This window comes from Sus scrofa, chromosome 14 (assembly GCF_000003025.6).
Source record: "Sus scrofa isolate TJ Tabasco breed Duroc chromosome 14, Sscrofa11.1, whole genome shotgun sequence".
In the NCBI taxonomy this organism is placed as follows: domain Eukaryota; kingdom Metazoa; phylum Chordata; class Mammalia; order Artiodactyla; family Suidae; genus Sus; species Sus scrofa.
Window position 1 is genome coordinate 91142864 of NC_010456.5, and position 27631 is coordinate 91170494.

General features: G+C 48.0%; 1 protein-coding gene across 3 annotated transcripts; it reads right to left on the reverse strand.

Annotated features, from left to right (window-relative positions):
* Positions 2075–27315, reverse strand: TMEM72 (transmembrane protein 72). Of its 3 annotated transcripts, XM_021072811.1 has the most exons (6): positions 26715–26934; positions 13849–13915; positions 11800–11936; positions 11180–11251; positions 9521–9660; positions 2075–8089 (listed from the first exon to the last, which is right to left on the reverse strand). In XM_021072811.1, exons 5-6 carry the CDS (start codon positions 9579–9581, stop codon positions 7611–7613), a joined length of 540 nt encoding a protein of 179 aa, XP_020928470.1. In that variant the 5' UTR covers positions 9582–9660; positions 11180–11251; positions 11800–11936; positions 13849–13915; positions 26715–26934; the 3' UTR covers positions 2075–7610. The 3 variants fall into 3 exon arrangements, with proteins under 3 accessions (XP_020928470.1, XP_013838943.2, XP_020928469.1); XM_013983489.2 differs by lacking the exon at positions 11800–11936 and having other exon boundaries at positions 26715–27098; XM_021072810.1 differs by lacking the exons at positions 11180–11251; positions 11800–11936 and having other exon boundaries at positions 26715–27315.

The following is a 27631-nucleotide window of genomic DNA, read 5'->3' on the forward strand; positions in this document are numbered from 1 at the left end:
TTTGCTTTTAATTGGCTCCGTATTATTAAGTCTACCAGCAGGAAGAGGCCACTTAGAGAATGCTTCTTGCACTATTCGCTTTGGTGGAATCCTTGAGTAGTGAGGTCATCTCATTGCATGATCTTAATATGCAACAGGATTTGCCATAAGCTGTCAGATGATTTCTCAAACAATCTGCATATGATCCACTTTTCTTTCCTATGTGAAATGGTTTTCATTAACTCCATTTGTTAATATGTAAATAATAACTTCAGCCCGTTCTACAGGCCCATTCCACAGGCAGGCTGGGAATAAGAATTTAGTTTCCAAATGGACGTTAATTTTAATGATGTATGCCACATAAGTGCCTTCTTGCTAAAGGTGGGGGGGGGTGCACGTGCACACACACGCACTCGCACACGCACACACCACATTATTTGTCCTTTAGATTCAGCTTTGGAAAAGCTTTTGTTCTGCATGTTGCAGAACGAGTATGTGTTTAGGCATAGAGTTTTCTCAGAGGTCGTGAGAGCGTGCTCTAAAAGGTGATATAGTTAAAGATTGCTGCTGTTACTTCCTTATGAGGAAAGGTAACTGCATATCTCAAACCCTTCCTCTTCTTAGTCGTGAGAAAAGGATGCAGTTATTCCCAGATCTGCTTCAAAAATATGTGAGGAAAAGGGTGGCATGAACAACTACAGGCAGAGAACATGAACAGGTCTGGTTTGTTGATGAGTCGAAGATCTTTCTCTTCACTCTCTCATCACTATCTTCCTGACACTGGACATATACGCTTTTTGATTTATGGTTGGTTACCCAATAGTGCAAGTCAGAATGCTAAGGAAGGGACAAATTTCCACTCCTTGGGTTTTCTTTGACTTTCCAAGCCATTCCTAGACACATTTCATATATCCTTCCACGTTCTATATGGCCATACCCTTTCAGGATGCTGACAATGTGGGGTTGCTAGAAAGTCAATTATTATGAATGGATATTGTAATGGCTGTGAGTTGATAACATCTTAAAATAAGACAAAAATAACTCTGGCAATGTGAGGTTTCTGAAAACACTGCATTTTCATTGTAACTATAATTTTAATAATAGAAAATGATTTTATGTTTTCAATATTTTGATTCATTAGCAAATAGTAAGGGTGTTTATCGGACATAGTAGCTGGGCATGAAACAGTACCAGGGCAGGAGGATTTATAGGACAATGCTTCCAAAGGAGTATGTCTTAAATGTGGATTTCCCTCCAGAGCCTGGTGTTCCTGAGGAGCCAGAATTTGCATGAACAGCAAGATATTGATGGATACTCAAGCTGAGAACTAATAAGTGATTGAGACCTTCCCTCAAGACAGGATATTAAGCAGCCAAAGGAAGTGGAGACCTTCCAGATGGAAAAGAAAGGAATCTTGAGAGAGCACAGAGCGTTTGACAAACAAGGGCTGTTTGTCCAGTTCCTGGGCTGCTAATTTCAAAATGATCATCCTCAGGCACTTTGGGGAGACTCACCAGCTAGAGAATGTGGCTGTTGCTGTGTCTTGGAGGGAAGAGAGGCCTCCTCTACCTCTTCTAAGCCTGCAGCTTCCCGAGGAATGTAAAACATCCCCAGTGGGGAAGGGAAAAGCAGGCCAGACTTGACCTGCTAACCCTGGGTTTAAAAAGCTATTTCAGCTCAGTTGACCTTACCTCTGAACCTGCCGTCAAAGCCACCTCTGTTTAGCTCCTGGTGTGACAAAGGCTACCCATCCCCAAGTTTCCTTCCTAAGCTTTGTAACTATGAATTAAGGACCTGGGTGTTTAAGAAGGGATAATGCCATAGAATTGCCAAACTTCCTAAATTGTGTCCATTTGGGAATCATTTCTGGCTTTTCCCTTTGAAAACTCTCATTTAACAATCAAGATTTTGACCTTACAACTAGAACAGAATTAGAATGACTAGTGTAACAGGGTTCTCAAGAGAAACAGACCAATAGGAAATACATGCTATATTATATCATATTATATATACATATAAATCCTATTGAGATTAGAAGGGTAGATAAAGATATTTATTTGTTTTTTTTTTTTTTTTTTTTTGGTCTTTTTGCCATTTTCTTGGGCCGCTCTCACGGCATATGGAGGTTCCCAGGCTAGGGTTGAATCGGAGCTGTAGCCACTGGCCTATGCCAGAGCCACAGCAACGCTGGATCCGAGCCGCGTCTGCAACCTACACCACAGCTCATGGCAACGCCAGATCATTAACCCACTGAGCAAGGGCAAGGATCGAACCCGCAACCTCATGGTTCCTAGTCGGTTCATTAACCACTGTGCCACAACGGGAACTCCTTTATTTGTTTTTTTAAAGACAGTGGCTCATGTGATTGTGTGGTCGATAGGCCCAAAATATTTTGGGCAGGCCAGCAGGCTGGAGATTCAAGTAAGAGTGAATGCAGTAGGCTTGAGTCTTAAATCTGCAGACCAGCAGGCTGGAAACTCAGGCTGGGTTTCTGTTTTGCAATCTTGAAGCAGAATTGCTCCTTCTTTAAGAAATCTCAGTCTTTGCTCTTATGGCCCCCAACTGATTACACAAGAGCCACCCACATTATGGAAGGTTACGTGCTTTACTTGAAATCTACTGATAATAAATATTAATCACATCTTAAAAAATACCTTCACAGTGACATTCTAGGCCTGTGTTTGACCAAACAGCTGGGCACCATAGCTTAGCCAAGTTAACACATGAAATTAACCATTACAATTAGTGAGTTTGACCAACAAATTGGACCCCCACTTGTCTCCTAGGACAGACTCTGTGGCAAGGTGTGGCCTGATACTCAGCATTTCAAGACATTTCAGGATGTGAGAGGGCCTTCTTTCCCAGGGATTTCATGTTTTATTGTACCAATAAAATCTGTGGCAGTTTTGGAGGAACTTTTGCTTCTCTATTGACTTACTGAATCTAAATTAGGAGTTGGCCAGATAGTAAACATTTTCTTACTTGTAGACCATACCATCTCTCTTGGTACTACTCAAGCCGGAAATGCCATAGACCATCTGTAAATGAATGTCATGGCTGTATTCCAATAAAACTTTATTTATTGGAGTTCCTGCTGTGGTGCAGTGGGTTAAGAATCTGGCTGCAGCGGCTTGAGTCTCTGCACAGGTGTGGGTTCGATCCCCAGCCTGGCACAGTGGATTAAAGTATCTGGTGTTGCTGCACCTATAAGTCATAGCTGTGGCTCAGATTCAATCCCAAGCCTGGGAACTTACATATACCATGGTTGAGGCCATAAAAAGAAAAAAAATAATAATAAAAAATTAAAAAAAAAACCACAAACTTTACTCACCAAAACAGACAGAGGGCCTGATTTGGTCCATGAGTAAAATGAGAATTGGGGTTGATATTTGACCTTTTCTTTATGCAAACCTGATAAATGGGGTGGGTAACTTACACTCTGGTATGGGATGTTTCATTTGTGAGGAACAAAAAAAACTAAGCAAAGGGGATTTTATTATCTCATACTGTAAAAAAAAAAAAAAAAGCCCCAGGAATGGGTAATTTCATGGTTGGTTAAGTCAGTGTCTCAAAGACATTGCTGGGGACTTGGGTTCTTTCCCTCTCTGCCCTCATCTTAACACAATGGTTCAGTTCCCCCTAATATTTGCAAATGGTTCCTAGATTTCTCAGCAGACATGACCACATTCTGTGGAAGCAAAGGAAGGCTGAGATCCAGTGAGGCTCATTTTAATAGCAAGGAAACCTTTCCCAGAAGGCGCTGGGCCATCTCCCTTCACTTCTTGTTGGCCAGAAGGAGGGTATGGGTGGGCTGCAGAGGTTGAACCCACTGTACCTGAGGGTGTGAAGTGCGTGGCTGGCTAGAGGTGGGGATGGGGGAGGGAGGTAGATCAGCTGTGAAAATTCAGGCTCTGCTAGAAAGCAAGGGGTCAATGGTGCCCCTGGAAGAAGCCTGGCAATATCTGTTCTAACTTCAGAGTCCCAGAAGACAAGGCTGAGCCATTCCATGGGGCAAAGTCACTGCCTTGCGATTGGTGAGCTGAGTCTGAAGGGGGAGGGGCAGGGCAACGGGTGGAGAGAAGTTCCTCTGTTGAGCCCCATGTATGCTATGCAGGAGGCTCTGGGTAATGGGAAGAGGACCCTGACTGGAGAAAAGAGGACTGGCTGTGAGCACAGGGAGCTGCCCAAGCCAGAGAAATGGGAACTGAAAATGCCCATGGAAAAATAAAGAGGACCCATGAGGGCCTGGGGCCAGAGAGGCCTCCGCTAGCTGCCAGGGGCCTCTGGGCCCAAGGAAGCAAGAAGCCTTTGGGAGGTTGTGTTGGCTGGTCTCTGCTAACCCTTTATATAAGCCCCAGGGTCTGGAGTTCAGCGAGCAGCAGTGCAGCAGGAGACCTGGGCCTCCAGGAGGAAAGCAGAGAGGAGCCTGGGTGTTGATGTTGTCTTCCTAAGTATCAAAGAGACCACTTCCTGCCTGCATGGGGTAGGGGTTTCTGTCCTGGGCCTGGAGGTAGGCTAGGTGGGAGGCTTGGCACAAGTCCCATGCTGAGCTCAGGCGCATGAGCCACTAGGGAAAATCCCAAAGGCCCCAGGCCCCTGGCACTGGCTGTCAGGCACTGGTCAGGTTCTTTGTGTGTTGGGGTGGGAGGGTTTGGTGCTCATAGCAGAAACTGGCCCTGGACATGCAAACACAAGGGTAAAAAAGGAGGTAAACACAAACCTCAGTGGGGAGCTGGTCTGCTTCCTCCCACCTAAGCTACCTCCCCTCTCTCTTCCTTTCTTCCTCTCCATGTACCCCTGAGAAAAACTAGTCTCAGATGACTTAGATGGAAGGGATCTTAGGGTCATCTGGTCAACACTCTACTCGTTCAAAGCACTGGGGAAGAAGGGCCCAGGGGAAGAGGTGTGGTCAAGGCCGCAGGCTGATGATGTCTGTGGCTGATCTAAGACTTTGATCCCCTGGTGGCATTAAGAATCTTGGCTCTGGAGCCTGGAATGAATACTGGCTCTCCCACCTTTTAGCTGCGTGCCAATGTGCAAGTTACTACATTCTGCACGCTGTGATTTCCCATTTTGTAGCATGTGCTGAAAAAGACTGTGCCTCCAAGGCTGTGAGCATTAGAGGAGATGGAAGCTGCAAAACACTGAATGCCCCTGTCTTCTTCTCAGGGCTCAGTTTTATCTACTGTTATTGTCATTGTCGTTGATGGGACTCTGTTTTGTGCCCTTTCTACTGCACAAAAATCTTCTCTGTTGTGTATGGAAAACATCATATTTGGATGGATTTTTCCATGGCTCCCCTTGTCCCAGGATAGACAATTAGGTACCTGCTAATATGCTAGCCTTTCTTTTGAAACTCAACACAAATCTACCTTCTTAGAGTTCCCTTGGAATTCATCTCTCATGGCACATTGTTTGCAATTTCATTGTAAGGCTTATATCTGCCTCATGGGAACCACACATATGGTCCATCTATGGAGAGTAAGGCTGACTCACCCCGTCAGCCCAGCACCTTCCATGGTGCTTGGCCCACCAGGTGATAATTAATGAATAGTTAATAGTTGTTGAATTAAATGGATCTTGCCCCGAAGTTCCTGTCGTGGTGCAGCAGAAATGAATCCAACTAGGAACCATGAGGTTGTGGGTTTTATCCCTGGCCTCGATCAGTGGGTTAAGGATCCAGTGTTACTGTGAGCTGTGGCGTGGGTCGCAGATGTGGCTCGGATCTGATGTGGCTGTGGCATTGGCCGGCAGCTACAGCTCTGATTTGACCCTTAGCCTGGGAACTTCCATATATTGCAAGTGCAGCCCTAAAAATAGCAAAAAAAAAAAAAAAACAAAAAAAAAAACACTCTTGCCCCTAGAGACCTCTTCTCCAAGTTTACTGGTACTGTTGGTTGAAAAGGAAAAAAAAAATTTCGTTCCATTTTAGAAAGAGGAAACTGAGACTTGGGGCCTGCAAATATCTCACCAAGTTTCCTGGAAACTGAAGTGATAGTGGGTTCGTAGCCCCTCATCCCCCGCTCGGGATCAGGTGCAGCCTCAGGCAGAAGCAGCTGTTTAGGGACAAATGAATCATCACTGGCCTTGGCCATTTACTTGTCATCTTCTCTTGAAAGAGAAATTTGATTCAAGACTCACAAAGGCTTTCGATATCCATTAGGTGATAAACATTTCATTGCATGGGCTCTTGCACCTGCCCCAGCAGAGGTCAGTGTACTTCTGCAGTTCCGATGGTCCCAACTGTCTAGATCACTATCCTAAGAGACTATAATACAAAATTACCAGAAGCTCATGCTGAAATAAAAAACAATACAGCCTACCTTTAGACTCAGTACTGGATTTTCCCTGGGCATGTAGTCTAAGACAGGCTTTTCAGAACCCCGGAGTTGCTCACACACATGAACGGGAAAGCAAGGTAACAGTGTTTTGCAGATTGCTCATTCATTAAGATTGCCTCTAAAGAATAAAATGTCTACTCTGCCTTACAACTATCCCATGGACCAAAACTCACTTTTTAAAGAAATCTATATTGCAAATCCTTTAACTAAAGAATGTCGGATTCAACTTTCTTTGTTATTTCTGGGCTGTCACTTCTGTGGCCCTGTGACAGAGCTAGCCTGTCATCTGCCCATTTTTCTATCTGCCCTCTTTCCCCTCCTTCCTTCCTTCCCTTCCCTTTTGAACAAACATATATTTAGCACCTATTCTGCTACCCATCCCCTCAGCATGGCAGAACCACTTCTCTGTGCTGTCTGAATCTCCATGGCACCGCCTCTGTGGTCCCTGCATACAGCAGGCGCCTTGTCCTGGATGTTGGCATTCCCAGCTGAAGACTGTTATTGGCTTTCAGTATCTTTAGTTTACATCATCTACTTGGAATCTCGACAGCCCTTGTGGTAGGGATGCTGGGAACTCTCAGCGATGCTTCTGGAATGAGTACCACTCATCTGGCTTGGCTCTTCTTGCAGTGAGCACAGAGCTGCATTGTTTCCCCAGTGGCCCTGTGACTCCTGCTGCCTGGAGCCAGTGCCAGAGCATGCAGAGAATGTGGCCCACTGCTTGGGCACTGCTCCCACTCTGAGGGCTCACAGCCTTGCCTTTCCTCCTCGCTCCCAGCCCTCCTCCCTGGTCCCAGTTTGGGGCCTATGGCCATCGTCAACACCTGCCTTTGAGATGCGTGAGTTGCCATGCATCCTTGGGCCTTCAGAGCTGAAATGTTACAATGGAGATGAGATGGGCCATGAGTTCTTGCTGAGTGCTGCGCCCTGTGTCAGGAGCAGGAGGAGCTCTGGAGATTCTGGGCTCAGGCAGCCTTGTATGAAGTGGGAGTGATGGTCTCTTTCCGGGAAAGCACGAGGATTTCTCCTTTCCATGTGTGGGAGGAACCCATGAGGGCTCAAGGCAGCATGAGCTCCACTTGTGCCACCCTCAAGGACTCTGTAGGAACCGCCCTGCCGCTCCATGGCCCCAGAAGCCCAGCTGCCTCTGGGGTGTCTGGTCACCCCTTGAAGAGCTGACCTGTGAAGACCCTGAGCTCCCCGGAGGGCCCTGAACACCAGGACATTCCAGGCAGGGCTGGCTACCTATGCAGATCCCTGGCTGAGCATCCCTAGCCTGGAATGAGCAACTCAGAAGAGGCTGTCACCCGAGAGGGAAGATAGGAAGGGTGGGGCCTCGGGGGGAGGGATGATGGGGGTGGTGTCAGAGGTGGTCTCCTCAGGCTCGCTGTCCCCATCCTCCAGGCCTTCAGCCAGGGCTGGAATGATTCTGACCACGCTGTCCTCAAAGTGTACCTGCTTCTTCTTGGCCAGCGAGTCAGCTGGCTCCAGCGTCAGCTCTGTCAGGGCCTCTGGGTGCTGGAGGGCATTGGGCCTCCTGGTCCCCTTCAGGATGCTCTTCATGTGGATGAAGAGGGAGCCAGGCCCCTCTTTGAGGGCCCCGTGGAAGGTATAGGTTTGCTCGGTGTCCCCAGAGCCAGTGGTGCTCACGGCGCTGCTGGAGGGGTCAGTGTACAGCTCCGGCGGGGCCAGCACCTCTGAGGCAGCTTTGCTCTTTTTCCGCTTGCTCAGCAGGAAGTAGGCCAGGCCAGTGATGATGAGCATAGAGCCTGGAAGAGATCTGGGAGGTCAGGATCCTGGACATGTCCTGGAGAAAAACCAGAGGCTGTCCATACCCATGGTTCCAGAGGGCCACGGGTGGCATGCCTGTGTGACCATATTCAGGCCCCCGGGGTGCCAGCCCTCACACTTAACTTGTCCTCACACACTCATATCAAGCTCATGTGGCAGGGCTGACACCTGGCCAAGGGGTGACAATGGGGCCAATGCTGTGTTGGGGCCCTCATTCTGACCTTTGGCCAGAAGACCCTGTGCCCTAGGCCCCCTTCTTGTGACAGCCAATCCAGGTGCTGCCAGCTTGTCCTCCCATCACCACGCCCAGACTCCCTCTCAGGGGTGGCTTGTTGGGGCTGGACCGGCAATGCCTTCAACAGATCTGGAGGCTGTGTTGGATATCGGGCCCCAACTGCTGAACTGGGCTTCCTTCCAGTCCCAGGAGTGGGGGAATCCTCCTTTATTGCGCCCTGCCCAATAAACATGGAAGAAGTGGCAAATCTCTTTGGGCACAGTGTTGGCTCCCCTCCTGGACCCTCACGAAGCAGCCTCCAGGTCAGAGGCTCCTCTCTCTCCTTCAGGGAGCCCCTCTCTGTGCAAGGAAAGGGGTGAACTTGGCTGTCCTGCCCGCCAGGGCCAGAGACTCCTAACACATCTCACGCTGTATATAGAGTGGGAGGTGGTGGCTCACACTGGCCTTGGCAGTGCTGAGTCCTGCTCAGGAGTCCACTGGCAGCTGCACAGAATGGTCCTGAAGGGCTGGGAGGGGTACCTTAAGAGAAATGGCTAGAAGGAAGAGGAGGCTCTGCCTTTCAACCTCATCTCCATGGGCAGTAGGCTTCCTGGCCTTTTACATGGGTCGTGGGGAGGGGTGCAGTTTTCACAGCTGGGGGGGGGGAAGGAAGAGAAGGGTCCCACTGGCAAAGGTCATTGTTAAAACTCAGGAGGTGGAAGCATCAAGTTCTGGCTTCTGAGATCAGAATCTGGGCTGACTGGCAGGGTCAGTGGAGTGAGAGAGGAGGGTGGGGTTGCCAGGGAGCCCATCTTGGTGTGCCATTCACACCAGGCTGAGGAGTTTGGACCTGAATGGGTAGGAGCTGAGGAGGCACAAAAGGGTCTGGATGGAGAAGTGACCATCTCAGCCCCTCTAAAAGCTCAGCCCACATGCAAGCATTGGAGAAAAAGTCATTTTCCTTTTGTGGGTACAGCCTCTGGACACCTATGTGAAAGACGTGTTTTGGGGACTTTCCTGCCACATGATGAGTTCTTCATCGCTACGGTCAATGCCAGAGAAGGCAGTGGGACCATTGATGCCCTGGAGCCAGTGTCACTGCAGACTCATGAGAGGGGGATTCAGCCCCCCCTGCTCAGAGCTTACCTGCAGGGGGTGCTGCTTGCCCCCACCCCATACCTCCTGGAACTCTTACCTGGGATGGTCACATGCCAGACCAGGACAGGGTGGAGAAAGCAGGCCACGGACAGCAGCATGTAGGCCAGAAACCTCTGGAAGCAGCCCAGCCAGTGAGCCTTCTCCTTTGCTCTGTAGGCCAAGGACCCTGGCTGACACCTGAGGAGAGGAAGTCCAGGATTGGCAGGAAGTAGGAACATTTGGATAAGTCCCAGCAATCTATAAAACCATTGGAGTCTGGGATTGGGTTTATTGGGGCCATAGTCTCTCCCCCCTGCCCCTAGGGGCTAAAGTCCTTACTATGGGTTCCACAGTTAAGGGCCTTGCCTGAGGCCTCTCCTGAGGGTCTCCTGTACATTTTCTGAAAGGCTGCTCAGCTCTGTCTTTCTGGTCTAGAGCAGAGGGAGGTAAATGCTCTTAAGTCACTGCAGAGGCAGTGGGAAGGAGACTAGGACACTCAGGGTACACTGGGAAGTCCACAGGGCAGTAGAGAAGGCTGGATAGTTGTGAGGGTTATACACTGCAAAAAGGACCTGACCACATGGTTGAGAGGTCTTGAATCCAGCTGCACTCTGATCAAAGGTGCCTTGCTTAGGCATAAGGTGGCATCTGCCCAGAGGGGCTTCTCTGTTAACCGGACACAGGGACCACACATGGGCCTGACAGAGGCTTGATACTGAGCTGGTTTCCTCAGGGAGCTGCCTCCAGGATGCAGAGGAGGAAAGTGTTTGCCTTTAGATTCATCTCCTTCATCCTCTGAAGTGGCCTAGAATGGGGTTCTGCATACTGCATCCTTCCCCAGGCTGGCTTTGCAGTAGCATAGCCCTCCTCCAGTGTTCAGCTGCTGTGGCTCATTGCTGCCCCCCAGTGGTCATTATTTTGTGACAAGCCCCTGGCTGGGAGTGGAGGGAGAGGGTAAAAAGCCCATGTAGGCCCTAGGGCTCCTCCTTCCTCTGCTCCTGAGAGGTTGCTAGAGTCTGGTGGAAGCCTTCTGCCTCAGGGTTGGTAGCCCTTGGAGGCAGCCAGTGGCCTTGCAAGATGCTAGGACAGCTGGGTTTAAAGCTTGCCTCTTTTGCTGACCATGTGAGACCCAACCATCCAGGTCCTGAGAACTGTGGTCCAGGGCCAGCCTTCGGCCACCTTGATGATAGCTTCCATGAATTGAGCATGACTGGGTAGAGGTAGAGGCCTCAGGGCCCATGTAGCCTCCCAAGACTCTGCAAGCTCTGCCCTCCTGCCCCAAAAATGGGCAGGGGTGGAGTGGGGTGGGAGCTGTGACCCTGGCTTGTCCCTGGGTCCCAGCAGAAGGCAGAATCAGTTCTCAAGGCCAGCTCTGTGTGCTTCAAGCTGGCCTCCCGCTGGGTCCCCACCTCCTGGTGGATGACTCAGATGGCGGGTTGAGTGACTGGCTGTTTATGGAAGGTGGGGATGGGCACTGCAGGGGGATTCTGGGTGGGGTCAGGTCCTAAATGGATGTGTTCATCCTCTCCCTGGTTTGGAGAAGGGAACTGGGGACATTGAGCCCCACAGGCCTGAGCCCACATCCAGGCTGGGGCTCTACACAGGCTCATGGCTGCTTTGGGAACAGAACATCTCCTCGGCTGTGGCCTCAGAGTGGAGGCATCTGGGAGTGCTTGGAGCTGGGGGTAGTGGTGGGATCACTCTGGAGGCTACTTACTGGAAGCAGATGGCCAGCAGCTGAGCCACAAAGTAGGCCCCTTCGATCACAGAGACGGCGGCTCCTATAAACCTATGGTGGAGACAGGTGAGGGAGGTGACACCCACTGACCCTCCCTTTGCTTTCCTTTGAGTGTCTTCTCACAGCACCTTGGCCTCCTGGGCATCTGTGCATAGCCGAACTACAGACCAGGAGTTTCTTTATCTAATCCTGTCTCTTGTCCAACATCCTCCAAGAGCTGCCTGGATTCCAGGGCCTGCACTGGGTGGGGCCAGGACTCGGTAGTGAGGATAGGGGTGGTGGCCGGGGCCCAGAGGTGGGCAAGGGAGCTGCAGACCAGCAGAGGAGACTGCCTTGATCCTAGCACCCCTGCATGGACACTGGCAGCCACATCCTTCTACTTACTGCCTGGTTGTCTGAGCCTTAAAGCTGGAGCCATTCCTGACCCCCTTCCTTCTTGTCATCCCAACAGTCACCAGGAAGGGTTGACTGTGTTCCTTCGATAGCCTTAGAATCACTCCCATTCTTTCTGGTCTCACTTGTATTGCTCAGCTCAGGGCCTGCCCCCTGAACCCTTACACCAGCTTCCCGTTCGGGCTTCCTGACTCCCTGGCCCTCACCTCCTCGCCTCCTGCTCCTCCACTGTCACCACCAGGCTGCCCGAGGCTCCTTCTGAATCTGATCAGAGTCCTCCCCATCCAGACTGCTTCAGTCTCCTCATGCTCCAAGGGTCTAGGGACCCTCCAATCAGAATCCCCTGGGGAATATGGAAAAGCAGAGATTCCTGGGCCAGCTGCAGACTGGATGTATCAGAATATTTGGGATTGGAACCTGGATCTTTCATTGGCAGACCTCACTGGGCTATAGAATTGGCCTGTACAATTTCTTAGCATGCTTTTTTTTCTTTCTTTCTTTTTTTTTTTTTTTTTTTTTTTTGTCTTTTGTCTTTTTAGGGCTATACCGTAGCATATGGAGGTTCCCAGGCTAGGGGTCTAATTGGATCTGTAGCCACTGGCCTATGCCACAGCTACAGCAAGGCCAGATCCGAGCCATGTCTGCGACCTACACCACAGCTCACGGCAATGCCGGATCCTTAACCCGCTGAGCGAGGTCAGGAATCGAACCCACCACCTCATGGTTCCTAGTCAGATTCGTTTCCACTGCACCACGGTGGGAACTCCTTTAGCATGCCTTTTAAAGCCCTCCATGAAGCTATTAGGTGCCACATGGCTGGGCCCTGTCAGAGGTCTCCCTCTCTTATCTGTGTGACAATGTTAGTTACTTCTCTCTTTCTCCCTCTGACCATTTAGTACTTAATCTCTACTGTCTCCTACTTTCTCTCTGCCTCTCAGGGTCTGCTTAACTCTGACTCCTAAGCTTTTAAGTGGTAATCACTAACATTTATATGATGAATATGTGCCAAACATGTTAAGGGCTTTGTAACTATGAATTCATTTAGTCCTTATAACAATTTCATTGTTGAATCACTATGATTACCCTCAGCTTGCAGCTGAGGAAACGGCCATGGGAGGTCAAGCCCCTTGCTTATGGACACTCAGCTCATCTGTAGTGTGGCAAGATTGGAACCATCACTCAGACTCAGAGCCTGTGTGCTTTGATAAGCAAGTGGCATTGCCTTTTTCTTTTCTTTTCCTTTTTTTTTTAGGGCTGCGCCCAGGCTAGGGGTTAAGTTGGAGTGGTGTGGAGGTGGACCCGAAGGGCGAAGCAGGGTTGGGAGATGGTGAGTGTGAGCCCTGGAGCAAACAGAGGAGGCTTCCTGAGGCAGAGGGCTCTGTAGGACATAGACCAAGCCACCGTGATGAGAGTGGATGTAGAAAGGAGAACGTGTGGGAGAGGCTACAGCCCAGTGACCCTGCAGGCAGACCCGGGGGCTCTCTCAGGGTGAGGATGCTGAGAAGCTGGGTGGTTACCCTTCCAGGATACCACTGAACAGTGATCCTTTCACCACTAGGGGGCATTTGCAGAGGCAGCAGGCAGAGATGAAAGGACAGTGGCAGAGAAACTGAAGGGACCTAGGTGGCTGAATCTCAAGGCTGAATCCCTGCTGCTCAAGGACTTGGTGATGGGGGCTGAACTGCTTACTCTTTCTGAATTTTTTTTTTATCTGCAAAACACTATGTGCACTTTTCCTGTAATGCTGTCAAAGTTAAAGGACATAATTTAAATAAAACATTTATCTGTGCATAACATGTAGAGGAGCTCAAATATATAGTCCTTTGAACTGATTCCCTTCTCTCTAAAACAAGAATTCGCTTAATGTTTATTGAATAAACAAATTACTGGAGAGATAAATAGATGGATGGATGGGTGGATGGGTGGATGGATGGATGGATGGATGGATGGATAAATGGATGAGTGAATGGATGGATGGGTGGGTTGGTGGATGGATGGGTGGGTGGGTAGGTGGGTGGATGAGTGAATGGGTAGGTGGATGGATGGAATGCTAATTGATTGATTTATGGGATAGTCTGACTACAGTCCTTTCCAAACAAGGGGATATTACAGAAGCCCCCTCTATTCCTTATACCTTTGGGATAAAATGGAGCTCATGTGGGATCGGGGGTGCTGCAGGTGGGTCTCAGCAGATGGACTTGGGGTGAACTGGAGCAGAACATGCAGGCAGGGAGGGTACATACACACGTACTCACAGCAGATAGAAAGCCAGGCTTTTGAACTGTCCCTGGAAGAAGGTCTCAGTGCCCACGCCGATCAACACTGCAGAGGGAGGAAGCAGAGGGGAGAATGGGCCCAGGTGCTCCAGTCATGGCACTGCCTTGTGGAGGGCTCCTTGTTCATGGAGAGAGCCCTCTCCTGGGGACCAGGAGCCAGAGTAGCCTCTTCTCCACGTGGCATAGGGAGCTGTGCCTGAGAAGGTGCAAGAGAGCAGGGAGCCTTCTGGATTGGTGTCTAGAAATCAGAGGGGTTTCATGCAGAACCTCAGCCTCCCCAGAAGCAGATGCCCATCCTTCTCTGTTCATACTGGTCATGCTGCCACCCCTAAGAGCCCCCCAAAACCATCCATATGGACAGGTCACCAACCCCTGGCTCCACAGCTGTCCTCCATGTGTGGTGGTTTCAAGGGCCCTCCCTGTCCTATAGGCTCAGGTGTGCTGTGTGTCTGGGCTCAGCTGTGGGTGGGACCTGCTGCCCTGCCTGCTCCCTTGCTCTTTCCATGACCTCTCTTTCATTTGCTGGCTTGGCAGCTACATCACACACTCTCGGCTCATCGCTTTGGACCTGGTGCTGAGTAAGCCCCTGGGGTTTTCTTGGACACATGATGCAGCTCAGCCTCATCTCTCCTCCTGTCTTTTCTTGGCAGTTGGCATTTGCGCTCAAATACCTGACCTTCCATTTGTCTGAGGTGAATCCATCTTGGCCCTGCCTTTGCAGACCTGCTGGGTCCTGGCTGTTTCCTCCCTTGCACAGCATCACTCACCCATCCACCAGTCGATGGGAATATCCATAGACAGCAGGCAGGTGTCCCGAGATGCTCCTCCCACTGCGGTGACCCATTAATCAGACCTCTTTCTGGCCCTAACTGAATACAGCCCCCACACCCTCCATTCCTCTCTCTGCACCCTGATGACCCACGCTGGTTTCTGCTGAATTGTGACTTCATCTCGTCTCCCTCCCTGAGAGTCAAAGACCATGGTAGGGCTGGACCCATGTGGCCCTTCATCTCTGCCTTGCAGGGGGTTACTTCCCCGGGTCTGATGCCTCGTCCCTTCCCTGGCAGAGACCCTGCGTAAGCACCCATGTGCGGGAGACCCGAGCCCTTTATTGGCTGTGGAAACAATGTTTTCCTCACTTAGGCTCTGGCACCTCCACCCTCACTTCGTGGGGTGGTGTATATGCACTTCAGGAAGAAATGCTGAAGGACAGAGCTCTTCAGTCTAGGAAGGAAGGGAGCTGTGTATTCTTAGGGATGGGGGTTCCAGTGCCGCCTGTGCTTGGGGGGGGTGGTACAGGTGGAGGGCACCGTTCCTCTGTTCCCTCCAGGTTCTGTCTGCCGGTTGGCATGTCCCAAGTGAGGGGTCAGGGGGGCTATACAGCCTCACGCCCCTCTGCAGTGTGAACATAATCTGTAGAGCACTTAATGGCTATATAAGGTCACCCATGTCTACCCACCCACAATAGTTTCCCCCATCCTGGTTCCTCATAGCAGCCTCACAACACAGGGAGAGGAGTTCTATGCTCCCTGTTTTACAGGGATGAAAATGAGGCTCGTCCTCCCAAGGACACACGCTAGAAAGCAAAGGACCTATAGACCAACTTGAGACTTCTGGCTCCAGGCATGGGCCATTCCCTGGTTTTCACTGTCTACCTGTGTGTGTGTGTGTGTGTGTGTGTGTTATGCAGGCAAATATTCATGTATTTAGTTTTCACAGTGTGTCCTGTCCTGTACTCAGCACTTAGCATTTATTAACTTACTTAATCATCATAACAGTCCTAAGTGAAAGCACTACGTTACCCTCATTTTACAGAAGGGGAAACCGAGGCACAGAACGTGTAAGGAAAACAAAACTATCCTGCTTTTCAGGCTCACATTGGCCAGTTAATAGCTATTCAATCTCTCTGAGGATTCAGTAAGTTAATTAATGTCAAATACATCACAAGTGTTTGATGAAATCACCAATTTTTGGTACAAGAAACCAGCCCAGCCCGGTGAAGTGTCAGCCCAGGGTAAATGTCTTCCCACCCAGAGCCTAGGGAGGGGTCTTCTGCTCAAGGCTGATGGTTCTGATTATTTGCTTCTGGGGTGAGGCAGAGGCTTCATTTACCTCCGTGGTCTTTGTAGATCTGCATGGGCTTCTGGGAGGATGGCCAGCAGGTGGCAGGAAAGGGACTTGGGAACTCAGCCCTTTTGCCTGAGTTGTACCCCTTTAGCAATTGGATAAGTATTTTGATGTCTTTTGACTGAAATGGAGACATTTCAGGAAACATTCTAGAGGTGTTGCTGATTTGCACTCAAAAAAAAATGAAAGTATCAATAGGGAAAAAGAGAGGGTTGGAATCCCAGTTTTGCGTGTCATTACCTGGGTCATGGTGGGTAAATGCTTAACTTCTGAGTTGGGTTTACCATCTGTGGAATGGGGAGAGTTATTTATATCTCCTAGAATTGTTGCTTGTCTTGGAGAAAATGAGTCTGAAACACAGGGCTTTTTGCCTGGCAGATGTCAGGGCCCCCATACATACAAATTCCTTCCTCTAACTCTGGTCTGGGCATCTTCCCAGCCCCCAGTTAGCTCATTTTGCTCCGTGAGAATTGAGGTCACCCTCCCAAAAACTCTCAGCCAGCAATAAACATGCTGGATTCTGCAAGCCCAAGGATGGAAGGATGCCCTTGGGTGGGAGGAGGAGAGCCAGGGTTTAGTAAGGAGTGTGAATTTTGGGCCCAGAGATCTGTAAGAGGGTTCTCATGGGAGGCCAGAAGGCCCTTCGACATGGGGGCCAAGTAGTTACCTGCTTGATCCTCCAAGCTCTGGGGCTCATATTCTCAGAGCCAGACCATGCGAGGCTGAGGCTGGCTTCTGGAGGTCTGCACGGGGCATCTGTTTATCTGCCTCTGGCCTGGACCCACAGGCCTGCTTCTGCCTCTCAGCCACCTGCCCAGGCTCCATGGTGTCTCCTGGCAGCTATTCCTAGACGGTGCTTCCATCTCACCTTCTGTGGTTTCACAGGGCTCTAGTGCTGAGCAAAATGGGCCAATCTACATCTGCCACTCACCGCAGCAAATATCACTGCAGCCCTGGCACGGAGACAGAGGACCTGACAGTTTGACAATGCAGCACAGAGGGTCATGCCATATATGGCCACAGAATCAAGGCTTCATTATAACAACTTCTCTGTAAGAAGGAATTGCCCCCATGAACAGCCTTGACCCTGGCAGCGTTGTTCTCTGCACTGCAGCTGGTTGGGGGCGCTGGGCAGAGCTGCCTGTGCTACTTTTACACCCCTTCAAGTGGCCTTGGAGTCCTTCCAACCCTCCCTGTTAATCTGACCCTTAGGGTCCCGTTGCATCTTGTCTCAGCCCATCAGAACCGTATCACAGGCCCACCCTAGTCCAGCCGCCCCACCTCTCCTTCTCACTTCCCCTCACAGGCTCCTGGGAACCATTTTTTTTCTGGCGTCTGGTTAGAACCAGCACTTGTGGACAAGCCTGACCTCTTCATTCATCCCCTCGCCTCTCATTTCTGTCTCTCTTGTTTGGGCTGCGTCCAACCACAGCACAGTATTTTCTTCTCCCAGAGCCTGGGGCTTTCTTCTGTGTTGCCTTCCTGAGCTGTTTGTTCTAGCTCAGCCTTAGCAGGGATCAGAGGTTCTGGACTTGTGATGCAGGCCTGGGCCAGACACACCCTGAAGCATCTTTCTGAACATCCTGAAGCTCTGGTCCCAGAGTGTGTCCCAGACGAAAGCTATGGGCATTGCAGCAGAGAGAATGTGAGCCTTGATCAGAAAAGCAGAGTCCTGGCTTCTCAAACAAACGATAACTCCCTTGCCTGCTTCCTCTTCCAGAAAATGGGGATCATAAAACATGTATAACTGGCTCTGAGCCTCAGTCTTGGTAAATTATAGAGTGCTGTGCAAATGTAGATGACGGCTAATAGAATTATTAGGAGAGGCAGGTCGTTCCCATCAGTAGTCTCAGGGGAAGGGGAGGGTTTATTCTTGTCCTTTCCTTCCATTAATACATTCTTTAAAAAAATTTTATTGCTGCTGAAGAGCACTTCGCTGTGTACCGATATTGCTCATTGATTTACCTGCCTCAGGTCTCTCCTGCAGGCCCATTTGCGATGTAAGTTGTCCAAAGCCCCATCTGCCTCAGCATCTCATATGTGAGGCCCTTTATGCAGCCTGCGAGGGGCCGTGTGCTCCTGAGGATGGGGCCGGTCTGCGATGCTAATGGCTAAAGGGATATCCCCTGGTTTCTGGCCTGGGCTGCTTTTGCCTCAGGGATGATGTCACAGTGGGCTGTAGTTTATCTGCTCTGACTCCATCACTAGGTTGCGTTTTGACACCTGTCTTGCATTCAGTGTTGTGTGCTGGTGGCAACCTAGGACACTTCATAAAGGGCACTAGAGGCCACGCTAAGTGGCTTTCCATGCCAGGCAGTGGTTTTGGCCCTGGATGTCTGAGGTGATGGGTAAGAATGTCGTACTCCCTGCTGCTGAGGGCACCTCATAACTCCTCACATTGCACTTATTGGTCTTCTTCGTCCTCAGCTATGGCATATCTCCTACTGGTCTTAGTGTCTCTAGGAACATCTCAGGAGGGATGGTGACAACGTCTGTGGATGGTTTAGGTGCAGAAGGGGTCACAGCCGACTGTAGACATGAAAGCTAGATTTGTAGCATTTCTAAGAACACAGAGATATTGGAACCAGTGGCTAAGAATCCAATGCGACAATATGCTAGTAGCTGTAGCCTTAATTAAGGAGCAGTTGTGGCAGATACTATGCATGGCAGGGAAGTTACCTGGGTGTTGAGAGCCATTCAGCTGATACCCATGAGCCAGGGTTTGGAGACACCATGAGAAAAGGCCAAGATTTTATAGAAGAAAATTCTAGATATTCAACTAGAACAGATTTTAGATTATAGCGTGACACTCAGTGCCCGCCAACACCCCACAAGCCTGTTTAGGGGGCATTTCCTGAAGGCGAGAGAGTCCTCATTGTCTACTGCATCCTCTACCATAGACTACAGTGGACCATCCAAGAGGTCTATTTTAGCTTGGCTTGTAGAAATCCCTGTGGTAGGTTGCAGAGATGCCCCCAAACCTTCATCCCCTTGGTATCCTTTTGTTATATGACTTTGCAGTCCCTTGCACTAAAGAGAAGTCAAACAAATAAACCTATGGTTACCAAAGTGAAAAGGAGAGAGGGATAAATTAGGAGTGTGGGAGTCATATAACACACCACTATATATCACTATATATGTGTGTGTGTGTATAAAATAGATAACTAACAAGGTCCTACTGTATAGCACAGGGAACTATACTCAGTATTTTGTAATAACCTATAAGGGAAAAGAATCTGAAATATATATACATGTATGCGTGTGTATGTGTGTGTGTGTGTGTGTATATACACGTATGTATATATATATATATATATATATATGAGTTCCCTTGTGGCACAGCAGGTTAAGGATCCGGTGTTGTCACTGCAGTGGCCTGGGTTGCTGCTGTGATGCATGTTCAATCCCTGGCCTAGGAACTTCCACATGCTGCAGACATGGCATACACACACACACACACACACATACACACACACACACACACATATTTCATATTTATAAAACTGAATCACTTTGCTTTATACCTTAAACTAATACAACATTGTTAATCAACCATACTTCAAGAAACTACTACACTAAAGTATAGTTTTTTTTAAACTATACTTTTAAAAAAGGTATATGTAAAAAAAACCATAAAAAAAACCCACAAAACTTAAAAAAAAAAAAAAAGAGGGAGAAGTCTGTTTCCCCACCCCTTGAATCCAGGCTCAGCAATGTGACTTGCTTTGGGCTATAGGATGTTGTCAGGTACCAGGCCAGCAAGGATGTAAAATGGGATTGTGAACTGGCCTGCTCTCTTGTGCCTCTGCCATTATTATGGGCACACGTCCAAGCCAGCCTGCTAGAGCATGAGGGATCTCATCATCCCAGCCAAGGCCAATCTAGACAAACCAACATCTATCTGACCCTCAGAGAGGTGAGTATACCCAGCCAATATTTTCAGAGATGCCTAACTCACCCAGATGTGTGAACAATAAAATCTTACTGTTGTATGCCACCAAGGTTTTACAGTTGTTACACAGCATTATTTTGGCAATAGATAACTGACACATCCACTATTGAAAATAGCTTTATCAAGGTATAATTGACATGCAAAAATTTGCACATCTTTAAGGTGTGCAATTTGGTTAAGTACTGACATAGGCACATACCAGGGAAATCATCACTCTGATAAAGATAATGAACAAATTTTTTACCCTGAAAGTTTCCTCGATTCCTTGTAATCCTTGTAGAATTGTAATAATACTATTCTCCCACCTTTCCATCTAGTTCCAAGGAATCACTCACCTGTTCTCTGTCACCAGAGGTTAGTTTGCTTTTTCATATTTATACAAGTAGAATCATACAATACATACTCCTTTTTTATTTTTGCTGTCTACTTTCATTTATCATAATTATTATATTTACTCAGGTTGTAGCATGTATCAATAAATAGTTCATGCTTTTCTATTGCTGAGTAGTGTACATATATATACCTTGGTTAGTTTATAATCTATCTGTGGATTGGCACCTGGGTTGTTTCTAGTTTTGCCTGTTACAAATAAAGTTGCTATGAACATTCATGTGCAATCTCTGTACAGATGTAGGCTTTCTTTTCTCTTGGGTGAATACCTGGGAGTAAAATGGCTGGCTCATGTGGTAGGTGCATAGTAATTTTTTAAGAAATTGCCAAACTATTTCCAAAGTGAATGTACCATCTCACATCCCATCAGCAGTGTATGAGAATTCCACATCCTTGCCAACACTTCAACATTTGGTAGGGTGAGTCTTTTTAATTGTAGTGATTTTAATAGATGTGTAGTAATATCTCATTGCGGTTTTGACTTGTATTTCTTTTCTCTAATGACTATTGATGTGAAACATCTTTTCACGTGCTTATTTGTCATCATGTCTCTTTGTTGACCTGTTTTTTTCACTCTTTTAATATATTGTGAAAAGTGATACTTAAAATTTTGATTGTGTGCAATTTATCAATTTGTTCTTCTATGGATTGAACTTTTGGTATTCTATCTAAAAACATCTTTGCCTAACATAACACTAAGGTCTTATCCTATTGTCTAGAAGTTTTATAGTTTTAGGTTTTATATTTAGGTCTAACCATTTTGAGTCATTTTCTTATATATGAAACAAAGTATAGACAGAAGTTCACTTTTTTGGTAAATGGATATTCCATTGTTCAGTACCATGTGTTGGAAAAAATTCTCCTTTCCTCACTAAATTACCTTTGTACTTGTGCCAAACGTTGTTTGTATATGTCTATCTAGGTCTATTGTTAGACCCTATTCTGTTTTATTAATCTATCTTATATCAATACTGTATTGTCTTGATTTCTATAGCTTTTAATATGTCTTAAAGTCAGACAGTGTTAATCTAATTTTGTTCTCTGCTTATAAAGTTATTTTTTGGTTATATTAAGACCTTTGCATTTCCAGGTGGTGGAATTTATGGTCAGCCTGTCAATTTCAGGAAAAGACCCTGTAGGGACTTGGGATTGCATTCAAACTGTAGAGAAATTTTGGTGAGAATAGACATCTTAACAATATTGGGTCTTCTGACTTATGAATAAAAAGCACTTCCCTGTTTACTTATGTCTTCTTTACTATCTGTCGGCAGTATATTTTAGTTTCCAGTGTACAGGTTTTTTTTAAAAAAATACATTTTTTGGTCCAGATTTTCCCTTAGAACTTCAAATTTTTGATGCTGTTATGAATTGTATTTAAAATTTTTCATCTTCTGGCATTCCTGTCGTGGCTCAGTGGTTAACGAATCTGACTAGGAACCATGAGGTTGTGGGTTTGATCCTTGGCCTTGCTCAGTGGGTTGGGGATCCCATGTTGCCATGAACTGTGGTGTAGGTCACAGATGTGGCTTGGATTCCATGTTGCTGTGGCTGTGGTGTAGGCCAGCGGCTATAGTTATGATTTGATCCCTAGCCTGGGAACCTCCGTATGCCATGGGTGTGGCCCTAGAAAAGACAAAAAATTTTTTTCATCTTCTAAATATTTGTTGCTAGCATACAGAAACACAGTTGACTGTGGTATAGTGACCTTATTTATAGGTGTCTTGCATCCTTGCTAAACTCTATATTAGTTCTAGTAGCTTTTCTGGCAGATCCCATCAGATTTTCCACAGATGACCATGCCATCTGTGAACAGCATTTTTTTCTTCCTTGTCAACCTGTATGCACTTTATTTCTTTTTCTTGCCTTGTTGCACTGGCTAGAACCTCTAGTACAATGTTGAGTAGAAATAGTGGGAGTGGACGTTCTTGTCTTGTCACTAACTTTAGAAGAAAAGCATTCAGTCTTTTACTTTTAATTAGCTGTAGGTTTTTTGTGGTCCTGTTAAGTTGAGAAACTTTCCTTCTGTTAACAGTTTGATGATCATTTTTATCATTATAGAATGTTGAATTTTGTCAAGTGATTTCTCTGTATTCATTTAGATAATAATATATATTTTTTCTCTTTTAGTTTGTTAATATGGTAAATTACATAAACTGAATTTCAAATATTAAAGCAACCTTATGTTTCTGGGATAAACTGCAGTTGGCTATGTATATTATCTATCTAGATTTCTTGTCTTAAACCAAAGAAGGAGGACACAGGCACAAACCAAATTATATTATGTTCCAGTGGTAGGAGGGTGGAACAGAGGTGGGGATTTTTTCATTTGCTGGTTGGGACAATCATATTGGAAAACAGTCACCATCCATTTAGAGGATCTGAAAACAATGTGGTCTTGCTTGGGTAATAAACTCACCTGTTCATGTTGGAGCACATGAAGCTTCCTTAGACTGTAGGAGGTGGTCACAGGGATATACATTTAAGAAGGGTGGAAATTAGCATAGAGAGCCCAAGATGATCACCTCAGAAGCATTAGCTGTTTTTTTTTTTTTTTTTTTTTTTCAAGGCTTTGAATAAGGCTAAAATCAAAGTTTGCATTTGCTCTACTCTTTAAAAAATAATGAGAACATCTGGGTTTAAATGCTTCTTTTATCCTGGTCAATATTAATAAACCAAGTCTCCATTTGAATGGAGTGTGGCAAGGAGTGGGGCTATCAGGAATGCGGCTCTGTCCTTTATGTACAGAGGATGTTAATAGGTCAAAAGCCTAGAACAAAACTCCTGAATGATCCCAGGTTGACCCAAAGTAGTTGATTTGTAAGAAGGAACATGTTAGCTTGACAAGCAGGACTTGGTTCAAATGGCTTTGTCTCCAGCCTAGCTTATTTCCTCATTGGCTGTGAATCCCTTCTCTTTAGAATTGTGGGCCAACAGCCCTTAGATGTTTCACTGCATCACCACCCTGTGAGTGGGCAAACTGGAGCTCCAAAAGCAGACATGCTGTTTACTGGCTGTGTAACCTCTACCAAGCTACCTAAACATTCTGAGACTCAGTTTTCTCATTTATAAAATAGGATTAACTCAGCATTTGGCCCTCATAGATACTGGCAGGGCTGTAGCAAGATAATGACTTTATAGATAATGACTCTACAGCCTGTTGTCAGTCATGTACCTCTGGACCAATCCATGGAAGGTCCTTCCATGATAATTCCCTTTGGGAATGTGTGTAGATTTGTCTGTCCCCAGATGAGGTCCAGGAGGGGGTTTGACTGGAAATGGTCATCATGGTGTCAGTCAAAGCATGCTTGGCATTCAGAGACGGAGAAGGGAGAGTTGGATCAAGTATCAGTGTCTTTATAAATTTAGAGAACAAACTAGTTGTTACCAGTGGGGAGAGGGAAGGTGGAAGGGGGCAATATAGGAGTAGGGGAAAAGACAAAAAAAGCTTACGTGGGGGATTCTAAGAAATCATGTGTGTGAGACTTTTGAAACTTGTCAAGTACTAAAGAATTTAAAGAATCATTCATTCAGTTAAGAAAAACCATAATAGTGCAGACAAAAAAACATCAGTATCTTTAGAAGCAGGAAGTGTTTAGTCATCCTCCCTTTCCTTCAGTCTAACCGTGTCCACTCTCACCATGACCGCACCTGCCTGAGGCTCTGTATGGTCAGGACTGACTAATGGGAGGGGCACTCGACTGGATAGGGTCGCCTCAATCAGCCTCCTTGGTACCCTCTTTGTGTTTTGCTTTTTGAATCCTGTGGTCACCAAGACATGGCCTGATTTAGGTGGAAGGCATGTTGATTAAGAGTAGGGTCTCAGGACTAGACCTTCATCAGTTGGAATCTTGCCTCCTTGCTTCTCATTTAAAGGGGCTGAATAGGGAGGAAGAGTTGAGCTCAGCCAACCACACATGTGTAGGGTAGGCCTCGGCCACAGCCATGGGGCCTTGCCATCCTGGTGCATGTCCCTGGGGCCGGGGGCCTTCAGAGCTGTTCACAGCCTTAGATCCATCAGGGGAAAGGGATCCAGGGAGGGGTTGCTGGATCGAGAGCTGCCTGGTCCCTGCAAGTGACAGTCTGGGTGACCTTGGGTCACCTGCTTTTCCTAGTTTCTAGAAAACCCACACTCCTCCCCACAGGGGCATCTGTAAAGTGACAGCTTCTGTCTCAAGTCTCTCTAGCAGCAGTACCCCTGGAAATGAGGCCTGGAATTCTCAACGGGAGGATTTCAACAACAACAAAAAAAGAGGCTTAAGGGAATGAGGAATTTGCAAATCTTACACATTGGAAATAGGCCAGCAAGTTCAGTGATGCTGAAAGAAACTCGAGATTTTCCCAAGATCACTAAAGCCCCTCTTTTTAACTTCCCCACCCGCTCCTGTACTCTAGAAAGCCCAAAAATGATTATTGGAAATCCTGGCCATTAGAAGGCAACTCATGGCCTATATTTAGTCTGGATCCTATATCAAAACCAAGCCAGAGACCTCTGCATTAACAGTGGCCCTCTGCACTGAAATAAGGGTTGTGGCTCAAAGGAGTGGTACAAACATGCCTGGTGTGTGTGTGTATGTGTGTGTGGCTGCAGACCCCTCCACTGGCTGAGATAAATCAGACTTTTAAACTGTCTGTAGCTAATCCATTAGAAGTGTATGTACCTCTTAAAACAGCTTCCTGACAGGAGCCAGGCCTGCCCTCTGGGCAGAGTGAGGAGAGGGGAAGTGTCACTGTGATTTCCGAGAGCTGTAAGGGGTGTGTTTTACATGTTTGGAAACCGAGGTTTAGAGGAGGGCAGGGTGGAGTCAAGATCAACAGTGGTAGACAGGACTCAAACACAACGCACAGAGACCCTGCTTAGGGTTAACTTTCCCTCTATCCCCAGGATGGGTGATTAGGGGATTTGGAGCTCATTCCAATAGGTATAGGTGACAAGGTGGTTCTGACAGAGGCTGGTGTTGGCTCTCCCATGCGTTTGTTAACTCAGGGTCCTTTGCAGAGCAATTCCAGACCCTTCCTGGTACATACTGGGTGGGGCTTCCTATCCTGGGAAGAGGGAGCTCTTTGGCCAGAATCCTGGCCTTTTCAAAATTTGAGGGACCAGAGTTCCAAGCCAGCTGTCCCTCTGACCTATAGAATGAACTTGGGCAAGGTCATGGTCTCTGTTTGAACTTAGATGCTCCGACGCATAACAGGAGGGGGTGAGATTAGATCATCTACAACAGCCCTCCCTGTGCCAACTCAGGGCTCAGTGCTAGAAGAGCCCACTGGCAGCACAGCAGTGGGGCTGGCCCTGCACCCTGGGAAAGACACAGATCCCCACTGAGTTCTGAACCATGTCCTGGGGGCTTCCCCTAAGAGGTTCACATCCTCAGTTCCACTTAGCCACGCTCAGTTCATGCATCCTCAAGCTTCCAAAACACCTGACCTGCTGGTCCAATTATCTCTATCATACAGATCAGAAAGCACAGCCCCAAGAGGGCTCAGGTGGCTTTCCCAAGGTCACATAGTGGGGTGGGGACCAGCACTGTTTGAGTCTGAGCTGGGGGCCATTTCCCATTCATCAACAACCATGCATAAGATTGTGTGTAGTGGGGGGCAAGGGCTTGGTAAGAGTGGGTTTCTATTCCTTGTCCCCAGGTGACAGTGGAACCCAGAGCTAAGGGCTCAGAATGCTGCCTGTTCACTTTCTCAGCACAGATCCTGGCCACAGGGGGTTCCTGGGGCTAAGGGTCAGGTCTGAGTTGGGGAAGTGAGCAGGCAGAGCTCAGGGTCACACGTGCAAAGGTTCTGCTCTAACCATCTGTCTTCCTGGCAAGCAAGCAGCCCCTGGATCAGGCTGGGTGAGGAAGAACAGACTGGCACAGGGAACCGTTTCTTCCCCCAGACCTAGGTTGCTTCAAGGGAAGCCTGGCCAGCCCTCTAGCTCAGCTTGCCCTGTGTGCTGGGAATTCTCTCGCCATGAAATGAGGCTGTGGTTTTATTAAAATAAGATGTGCTCCACTGACAATTTCCGTGACTGCACAGTGAGGCATCTGACTCTCACGTTACTTTCATCTTCAGCTCCCACCTCCACCTCACGACACCCCCCAAGAAGGTGGATCAGACACCCTCAACTCATTTCACAATGAGGATGCTGAGGGTTCCTGAGGCCACATGGATGCTGGGTTGCCAAGAGATTCAGCCCCAGGCCCCTGGATCCCTGCCCCAGGCTCACTCCCATTGCACCTGCTGCTGCCTTGAAGAGTGATGTCTATGGGGTTTGGGGAAAGAAAGGAAGATGTGGCCAGGAGTTTCTTCCCATCCCTTGCTGGCTGGCTCCCACCCCTTAGGGAGCCCTATCTGTGGGATCCAGTGTACAGGGGAGGTGGGGTCTTACCTGCAGCAGTGGTGATACCCAGGAGCCGACAGGTATACTCCAGCCCAGCCCAGAATCCCTGCAGCTTCATAGTGCTGGGCGCGAGGGCAGGGTCCCAGTGGGGTAGGCAGCAGCAACTCTGGCCTGAGACGCTCCAGGTCGCCCGTGTGCAGCGGGAGGCTGAGGCTACCGGGCTCTGGTGCCCTGGGGCCCTGCCTTCCCAAACCAGTCCAGGCCACCTCAGCCTGGCCGAGGTGTGAATAGGGCTCACCTTCCCGGCTTGCCAGGCGCTCAGCTTAATCATTACCTTGGAAGAACGCCCCCACTGCTGTGCGCAGTCGGGGCCTGGTCTGGAGCTGCTGTGGCCTCAGCTCGACCGCCTGAGATGAGGCCGATTAGGGCTGGGCTGGAGGCAGCCTAGAGCTGGCAATTAACTGTTTCTGGCTGGGAGGAGGGAGCCAGCCAAAGGACCAGCCCAGGCCCTTCCTTACTGGGCAGGAAAAAGGCCCAGAAAAAGTGGCACCATGACCTCAGGCATTCAAGATCTGGGAGTCAGTATCTGGAGGTGACATGTACATGCATGTTTGTGTGTTTGTGTGTGTCTATGGGAGAGAGAGAGAGCTGTGTCTTTAAATCACCAGCAGAAACAACTTTTGAAATAAGTTCCAAGCGTCTATTCTTCTGTGTATAGATGGATTAGAAAGCTTTCAAGTCCATGGCAGATTTGGACTCTGACCAAACATCCTTAGCTCAGGCCCCTGCCACACACCTTTTTTTTATCCACGACATTCATCCTTATCATGTGATGTGGGAAATGACTATGATTCTTTGGGAGGGGAGTTGCTATGTCAATAATTAACAGGGTGACCTTGGGGAAGCCCAAAGACATGTGTGAGCCTTGGTAACTTTTGCAGAAAACAAATGAGAGTGTTTGGCTG